This window comes from Ursus maritimus, unplaced genomic scaffold, assembly GCF_017311325.1.
Source record: "Ursus maritimus isolate PB19 unplaced genomic scaffold, ASM1731132v1 scaffold_10, whole genome shotgun sequence".
Lineage (NCBI taxonomy): Eukaryota > Metazoa > Chordata > Mammalia > Carnivora > Ursidae > Ursus > Ursus maritimus.
In genome coordinates, this window is record NW_024423344.1 from 613,819 (window position 1) to 623,314 (window position 9,496).

A 9,496-nucleotide genomic window follows, 5' to 3' on the forward strand; every position below is an offset into this window, starting at 1 on the left:
GTTGTCAGAAATCACAGGATCAACGCCATTCACGCAGGGAGGTGCTATCAATACTCAGCTAACAATCTGATCTGAGATACTAACATATTCAGATATCACCTACTTCAATTCCTTGTGCGGATGCCAAGAAGCTTTTTCCTTTTTCCTTAAAGAAGTATCGATCGATTGGTGGATAGATGATTTGAGAGAGAGGCAGGGCTCGAGAGTGGGGAGAAGCAGAGGGAGAGACAGAATCCTCAAGCAGACTCTGCCCTAAGGACGGAGCCCGACGAGGAGCTCGATCTCAGGACATCGAGATCATGACCTGAGCCGAAACCAGGAGTCTTACGATTAACCCAGCGAACCACCTGGGCACCTTATTCTTTTTTTCTACCGTAGGCCCTCTTGTTCCCCTCTTGCCATAAGTCACCGAGATCTTGGGGTTTGGCCTGGCTCCAACTCCCAACCCTCCTGGTGGCTAGCAGTGCTGACTGCATGTCTCCTCTGTTTCACTTCAGGGTAAAAGCGGCTCAACCATGAAGACGAATGAGCCCTGCGTGCTCTGGACCAACCGGGCTGACCTGCTGAAGAAGCGAGTAGAACACCTGGTGCCCGCCTCCTAGGCGAGAGACTTCAGCTACATCTCCACATTCCTGGGCCCCACACAGGGCATTTGACCACCCAAGAGGTGCTGGACCTCCTGTTTACAAGGTGAACACCCTGCCCTAGCAGTCCAGTGGGATTTGGCCACCTAGTGGTTGTGAGTCTTGGGAATGTCACCAAACTTGTCCGAGCCTCAGTTTGCTCCTCTGACTGGGGCAGAGTTATTATAGGGACTCAGTGGTGTCCTTTAGGAAAGTACACTTGGGTGCCTGGGCCTGAAGGTCTGCTAGAGGGGCTGTGGTTGTGCTCATTTATCATTGTCCGCTCCGTGATGAAGCCTCTGCCTCATCCCTCACTATCACCGAGGTCTTGAGCTGAGCTGTTTTGCCATTTGAAAGGGAGATTTGAGACTCCACCTGGGGTCTGTGTCCTGGGTGAAACCAGAGCAGGGATCCCTGGGGGTGAGCAGGGGGCCCAGACCCACTCAGATATTTGTGGTGGGGCTGGTTGGGCCCCTTTCATTCATCAAGACCAGGAAGCCCCACTCAGTGCAGGCGCTTTCTCTAGGAGCTGACTGTGATCCCTGCATGGAGCAGACAGCACCCCAGGGCTCCAGACTAGTCGGGGGTCAGACAGTGACACTAGACATGTTTAGAGGTAGCAGCCACAGGACACTGCATGTGATGCCCCCCCGGCCTCCTCTAGATATGGGTGCGTTCTCTCTGACTGTGATGATCTCGGCGGAGCCCAGAAGCAGTGTAACACGTGAGTGAGAGCTTTGGCTAATACAGGAGGGCCTTCCCTCTCCATGAGGGCAGCGAGGGGACCGTAAGTTGGAGGGCCTTCTGGACCCCCATCCCACACACCTGCGATTCCTGTTTTAGGGTAAAGGTCTGAAGGCTTCTTCTGGAAAAAGGGAAGGGGTCCTGGGCAGCTGTGGGAGGGGCGTAGGCACCGTGGGAGAGCAGAGGGGGCTGGAGGACCGCTTCAGCCCCTAAGAGAGTCATTCCCCATCCCCGCCCCCTCCCAGCCCTGTCTCTACCCCAATCCTGGGACCCAGAACAAAGGGTGTGGGGACCATCACACGCAGTAATCTGTCGGAACCTGGACACTGGGTGTTCAGAAGGTGCTCAGGAGACCCAGTGAGTGTTCAGGGACCAGACGTCCCCCACTCCGTGGGAGATTAGCGTCAGTGGAAGGAGACCCACTCATGGCACCTAGTGAATGAGGCAGCACGTAGGCACAGGAGGTAAAGTTTGGGGTATTGGGAGGGTCCTGGGAAAGCCTGGCTAGAGACAGAATCCCTTTGTTCTCTCCTTGGTTGGACATTCACAGAGCAGTGCTGTGTGCAGTGAGGGCAATGTACAGGCCAGACACCACCCCTCCCTGGCTGCGTGCAGTTGAATTCAAGTGGCAAGTGGGCAAAGAGACAGACTGAGTGCGTCCAGCTCCCCCAAGAAGGACACCGATGGTCACACCGTTGATCAAGGACTCCCACTCACAAAGGCTTTTTGCCAGCCCCTCCTCTGTGACCAGGCCTATCTCAGGCAGGATTGCCAGATCCCAGGTGGACAAGGAGTAGGACAGGCCTCTGACAGTCAGGAGCTGGAGGCCCAGGGGCCCAGGTTCCCACAGGGGTTCCCTGGGACATCTGTGTGGGACGGTGCCCTGTCCTCTGACTCCTCTGCTTACCTGTCTGTCGCCAGGGCCATCGCCTGCATCCTGGACACCTGGCTGGGCCAATATTCCCGGGACTTTTTCCAGCCCCCAGAGTTTCCTTGCCTGAAGATGCTGCTGGCATATATGGCACTCAATATGCCAGGCTCAGACCTGGAGCGCCATACCCAGCTTCTGCTCTCACAGCTGCAACACCTTGAGCCCACGGAGCCAGAGGCTGGGGGTGAGGAGGATGGGGGATGACAGCTGTGGGCCTGTGGAGGGGACAGGGTGGGCCACACAGAGCTAGCCTCCATCGCCTGTGCTTGGGCCGAGAGCAGTGAGTAGTCTCAGATCCCTGTCCCTGTGGGCTACAGTCCAGGAAGACCTCCCAGGGATTGGTTCTTGGACTCAGACAACATTGGCTGGTGGGAAAATTTCCTCTATTTAGAAGGGACATGGAAAGCCAATCATGCTGATGATACTTTCTCTTCTTGGAGCTACAGCACCAGCCCCACAGCAAGACCCTGAACCACAGCAAGAACTCGCCCCAGCAGCCACTGTGGTGCCCGCTGCAGCTTCAGAGCCCGAGCTGGCTGAACCCATCACTGCTGCCGGAGCTCAGCAGTCAGACAGAGCAGCGATACCACTTGCCATGGCCGGGCCAGTGCAGCTGGTAGTCACAGCTCTAATTCATTCTCCTGAGCTGGGAGAGCCAGCTGAAACTTTGCCTGTCCCGGAGGTCGAGCAGGGTCCTGCCCCTGCTACTGGGGTTGCTGCCGGGCCTGAGCAACCCCCTGCCTCAGTGGAGGAACCAGCCCTGGCCCCAGAGCAGCAGCTCGTGCTGGCTGCAGCCCCAAAGGATGCCTTCGCCTTCCCTGTCGTTGCACTCTTCGTCATTCTTGTGTGTTTAATACCCCTGTATTGTGGCTTAATATATTTTGTTCTTTAAATAAAGTAGAATTTGAGTTTACATAAAATTTCAATTGTATATCGAGATGCCATCAGGTATATTCAGAGTGTTGCACAACTTCTAGAACATTTCCATCACAGAGACACCTGTGCTACTCATCAGGCACTGCTCATTCCCTCACCCCAGTCCCTGCAACCACTGCTCTTCTCTCTGTCTCTGGTACTTTACCTTTTCCGGCATTTTCATGTGCCTGGAATCCTACAATATGGCCTTTCGTGTCTGGCTACAGAACACAAGAGTGTAACACCCAGTGCACCATGCAATACGTGCCCTCCTTAATACCCATCCGCAAGTAATGAATCCTGGAACTTTACATCAGAAACTAGGGATGTCCTGTATGGTGACTAACATAATATAATATAATAAGATAAATAAATAAATAAAATTAAAAAAAAATAAATATATAGATCCTTTCCCAAAGATATTTGAGGATAGAAAAGCCATACTGTAGAGCAGGAGTCAGCAAACTTTTCTGGTAAAAGGCCAGATAGTGAATATTTTAGGCTTTGGGAGCTACACGGTCTCTGTCAGAGCTAGTCAACTCCATTGAGGCAGTGTGAAAGCAGCCTTAAAAATATGTAAACAAATAAATGTGGCTATGTTCCAATAAAACTTTATGGACACTGAAAAAAAAGAACATAGAGTGATTCATAATTTTGTTCAATTTTTTATAAAAATAACATTGGTATTACAAAGGAATGGGAGTGCTTGTTCCTGAGAGAACAAAGATTATGGGAAGCCCCAAAATGAGTTATTTCCATTATCTGGGATAGGGTTCCCGCTTATAAGGATGCCTCGAAAGGCAGAAACCACAAGAGAAATGTCTGGGTCCACGAGACACATTTAAATTCTTTCGTTTTCCTACATGGGCCACATTTAAACTATTCTAACATGCATCTTAAATCTTCCCATTTCTCACTAACGAGTCAGGTAATAAAGTAAATAGTTCTTTAGGTTTTAGCCATATTATGTGTATTTAGTAAAATAATGATTTAAATATGAAGAAAAGAAGACACATTCCTTCTACCAAGAAATAATCGCCCATAACACATGGTGTCTCTTTTCCAGGCCTTCCCCTCCGAGTGGTGTGTGTGTGTGTGTGTGTGTGTGTGTGTGTGTGTGTGTGTGTGTGTGTGTGTGTGTGTAACACGGTGGGGCAGGGAGGGTTCCAGGGCTGGGCTCTGTTCTACCTGATGTCTCCACAGTGGACAGGCACTGTGGCTCCTGTCCCCTTGGGCATTCTCAGTGGTGGCACTCAGCAGCCCCATCCGTTGAACGACTGAGCCATTTCCAATTATTTGACTCTCATAATTTAAGTGATGTGTAGTCTGTGCCATAAATCTCAGTTTCTTTAGGACTGATTTCTACAAGCACAATTTCTGGAACACACCTTACCCACATTTTTGTAGTATTGGCTGCAGGCTCCTCTATCTATGTTCTCTTTATTAAGGGGCAGCCATGCTCGGGAAAGGCGGGACCCCGGAGTCTACAGATGAGACCTGAAATCATGAGATGGACAAGCCAGCAGGGAAAAGCCTGCCCACACCCCCCTCAGGTGTCCTCTCCCACAGGCGTCCTTGCCCCGTGTCCTGGGACACACCTCACCCAGACCCTGGCCCATAACACGCTCCAGCCACTCCAGTCCCTCCTGCTCGATAACTCAGCTTCTAACTAGAGCAACCAGACCCAGTTTCCGGGCAAGTGGAGGGGTGCATGCCAGGCCACTCCTGTCAGCTTGCTCCCTGTCCATCCTGGCTGGACCCATCCTCTCAGGGAGGAACCTCTGAGGACAGCACAGGTCAGTGAGTTACAGACATGTGTTCATCCAGATGTAATTTTAGTGGCAACGGCAAGAACTACTTGAACCTCTATGAGCAGGAGAGACCTTTAGAAAGCACACTGGGTGCTCGTGGAAGCTGCAGGGTGGACAGAGCCTCCACCGGGGCTTTGACACTGGACACAGCCCCTCCACAACCCTCAGGCTCCTTCAGCAGGGGCCCTCTGCCCCTGCCATCCCCAACCTTGGTATCCCTCAAGTTCAACTTGTGTGAGAGAGGGGGCTGTGTTTCCTGCTCAAGACACCATGTGAGGAGAAGGGGGAGATCCCTCTCCTCCCATAAAGTCAGGTATGGGGACTCCACTTGATCTGAGGCAGTTAGAGAGGCCATGGTCAGTAATCCCTGTCTTCTGTGCCACAAGATGGAGCTCCCCAGGCACAGAAGATAGATCCTCAGACAGAGGACATTTGGGGCTCTCCCTGCAGGAAGAGAGAGAAACACCATTGAATGGCACTAGGTGAGAAAGGAGAGCTCTGAGCACTAGGGGAAGGGCTGCCATGGGCTGGGGCTCTGCCATATTGATCAGGGAGTGGCCAAGCTTCGTCCTACCAACATTTCCATCAAAAACCAAATGCACCTCCAGAAAATATTTTCAACTCCAGCCACCAGAAGGCTCTGTGATCCTGGCAGCCAAGGAGGCCTAAGATACTATGTACCAATGATTACATAGTAGGAGGAGAGGGGGACAGGTGTGATGATACTGAGGGCAGCTCATTCTGCTTGCTTTGGAAGGAAAGAGCCCCATCACACTGCACCCCAACATTTGTTCCAAAAACAGGTGACAATTCAGGGAGCTCTAGAGTGCTAGTCTCCACACTGAGGATTGTCCATGTCCAGGACACAAGCTCTGGGTGACGTCCTGTCCCAGGGCTGGCCTGGGTCTGATGGGTGAACACCAACCAGTGTTGTGGGATCCCAGCTGAAGGACATGTCACCCATACTGGAGGAGATGAAGGCTTTCTGGAAGGACAATTGAGTCAGGGGGAGCCAGCCTTGCCAGGCAGAGGGGACAGAGTAAGTCAGAGGCCCAGAGCCCATGGCAGCAGTGGGCTCACAGTGGGCTGACTTAAGCAGATACAGCTAAGGGTTACTGAGTGTGTTTTGGGAACATGAATCATCTCAGTCCCCATAACAATTTCATGAGGAAGGTAGAAACGCTAGCCCTGTTTGACTGATGAGAAAACCGAGTCTTTAAAAAACTGCCCCCTTCCATGCTCCACAATGAGGCAGAGGCAGGATTTGAATCCAGGGCTTGCCGCCTCTGTGGACCTCACCTGACAAGAAGGCTGCCTCCAGATGCTTCAGAAGGGACTTCTCAGCTCTGAGGTTACGTGAACGTTTGTGCCTGGTGCCCAGGAAGAAACCTCCTCCTGCACAGATAAAGGCTGGCTGGTACTGGGAGAGTCCTCAGGGCCACGGCCTGCCATTGTTAGACAACAGACCCAGGCCAAGCCCCAGTCAGAGGTGGCACCACTGCCCCCGAGTTCAGTGAGGTCTCCAGACCTGGGGGTTTGGATGTGGAGCTTTGCACACCTCTGAGTTCCAGGGAGGAACCGTGTCAATGGAGCACAGAGTCCAATGGCAGAGAGACAACAGTCTAGCCCCTTCTCAGCCTCTTTGTAGCCGGGTGACCCCAGGCAGGGCTCTGAAGCTGCGGACACCATCCCTAAACTAGAGAACGTAACGGGTACTGCTAAGTGGGTTGTAGAAAGCAGTGACTGGTACAGCTCCTGCCTGGTGCGTGGAGTACATGGGGAGCCAAGAGGAAAGGCAGTCATGTCGGTGACCAATTTACCCATGTATCTGTTCTTCCTCTTGTAGATTCTGGTGTCATCCTTAAGAAAACATGTCAAATCTAAGGTCAGGAAGGTTTATTCTTAGGCTTTCTTCTCTGAGGTTTATAGTTTTAGCTCTTAAGTTTAGGCCTGTGATCCATTTGGGGTTCATTTTCTCTTTCATTTTAGGTGAGGGTCCACCTTCATTCATTCATGTATAATTTTATGTCTCTCCATGTGTAAGAAGGGACACGTTTTAGTCACTGTAGTACCTTAGGTTGTTACTTGTAGGGAATTGTCCATAGATCCCAAAGAATTTGAAGAATAAATAATCCTTGAAGCAATCCCCTAAGACCATAAAGAAAGTCCTAAAGGAGATTAACTTCTATCTGCCCTGGAGGTGGAGCCATGTCCTTATTAAGAGCATACACCACCTTCTGGTGGCCGCAGGAGACATTGCAGGAGTGCTGCAGGGCTCCCTGATCTGTCTGCAAAACAAGGCACATTCCTCCTTGGACATCTTCAAGGATTCCCAGAGAGATCAAAAACAATTCTGTAAACCTCATCTATCAGTGTCTGAGAGACACCTGGTAATAACTCCTGCTCATTATGGATTTTTCAATTTTTACTTGTAATTCTGTTGAGTTTTATCATATATTTTGTAAGACCATAAGTTATGTGCATACAAGTTTGTAATTACAGTAAGTTACTGATAGATTGTTTCTTTTGTGATCCATTTTATCCATAATTTCCCCTAAAATTGTATTTCATTCCATACTAAAATAGCTGTATTAATTTTTAGTTACTTTTCTGGTATACATTTTTCCATCATATGATATTTAATAAATGTTTTAAGCATGTCTTATTAAAAAATTCTGTAAAATTCAATGTTTTGTCTTCCATGAAATCTAAGAAAAAGTAGGCTTTTTCCCAAGTGCACTATTTCTAGAAGTATTTTCTGAGCAGCTGAGTCAGGCACTGGGTTCCACCACAGAAAGTAGAGAGAATGGTGGATGCCTCCCAAGATGCACAGGATGTAGGGTGGGGAAGTGTTGGGAACAACTGGTCTACGCCACAGCTCTGTATATCCGGTTTAAAGAAAACAGCAAATTAAAACAAGTCATACTTATGGGTTCCTTTGATTATATTAACCACAAAACATTTTAGAGAATTTGAGAACTATTGCTCAGCTAATCCGTATCCTTTCTTCTAAGTTAGATGGCATCAACTTATATTCCCAGTTAATTTTTTACTTATTAGGAGAACATTGTATGATATATTGAACACTTAATGACTCTACAAAAATACTCATTGAACTAATAGATGAATTCAGTAATGCTTAAGGACACAGATTCAATATATAAAAATGAATTTCATCTCTATACATGAATAATAAGCTATCATAGAGAGAAATTAAGAAAATAATTTTTAATTTATAACCACTCAAAAAGAACAAAATACTTAGGAATTATTTTCACCAAGAGGTGAAAGACCTATATACTGAAAACCATAAATCATGAGTACAAGAATTTGAAGAAGACAGAATTCAGTTGGAAGACATGTCATGCTAATGGATCCCAAGAATACATGTAATCAAAAGGTCCACACTACATAAAGCAATCTAAACATTCAGTACAAACCCTATCAACATTTAATGGCACTTCTAGAAACAGAACAAATAATCCTACAAAGTGAATGGTACCATAGAAGGCCCTGAATAGCCAAAGCCATCTGGAGGAAGAACAAAACTGGAAGCGTCATGCTTTCTGATGTCAAAGTGTATTACAAAGCGGGGCGCCTAGGGGGCACAGTGGTTAAACATCTGCCTTTGGCTCAGGGCGTGATCCCGGTGTTCTGGGATCAAGCCCCATGTCAGGCTCCTCCGCTGGGAGCCTGCTTCTTCCTCTCCCACTCCCCCTGCTTGTGTTCCCTCTCTCACTGGCTGTCTCTCTCTCTGTCAAATAAATAAATAAAATCTTTTAAAAAAGTGTATTACAAAGCTGTAGAAATCAAAACAGTATGGTATTGACATACAGACAGACACATAGATCAATGAACAGGATAGAGATTCCAGAATTTCCAGTTGATCAAGATTAGAGCAGAGATCAATGAATTAGAAACCAGGAGCACAGTAGAGCAGATCAACAGAACTAGAAGCTGGTTCTTTGAAAGAATAAATAAAATAGATAGACCACTGGTAAGACTTATCCAAAAGAATAGAGAAAGGACCCAATTTAATAAAATTATGAATGAAAAGGGAGAGGTCACAACCAACACCAATGAAATAGGAAGGATTATTAGAAACTCTTATCAACAGCTTTATGCCAATAAATTAAGCAACCTGGAAGAGATGGAGGCCTTCCTGGAAACCTACAAACTACCAAGACTGAAACAGGAAGAAATTGATTTTTTAAACAGACCAATTAATTATGAAGAGATTGAAACAGTGATTAAAAACCTTCCAAAAAACAAAATGCCAGGGTGTGATGGATTCCCCAGGGAATTCTACCAAGCATTCAAAGAAGAAATAATACCTATTCTCCTAAAGCTATTTCAAAAAATAGAAACAGAAGGAAAGCTACCAAACTCATTCTATGAGGCCAATATTACCTTGATCCCCAAACCAGGCAAAGACCCCCTCAAAAAGGAGAATTACAGACCGATTTCCCTAA

At 47.9% G+C, this 9,496-nt stretch overlaps 1 protein-coding gene across 1 annotated transcript; it reads left to right on the forward strand.

Moving 5' to 3' along the window:
* The first annotated feature begins 646 nt into the window (after positions 1–646).
* On the forward strand, positions 647–3,524 carry LOC103664260 (ral guanine nucleotide dissociation stimulator-like). The gene is made up of 4 exons (XM_040620404.1): positions 647–690; positions 1,288–1,347; positions 2,289–2,482; positions 2,745–3,524. The coding sequence occupies exons 3-4, from the start codon at positions 2,371–2,373 to the stop codon at positions 3,188–3,190; spliced, it is 558 nt and encodes a 185-aa protein (XP_040476338.1). The 5' UTR covers positions 647–690; positions 1,288–1,347; positions 2,289–2,370; the 3' UTR covers positions 3,191–3,524.
* The last annotated feature ends 5,972 nt before the right edge of the window (positions 3,525–9,496 follow it).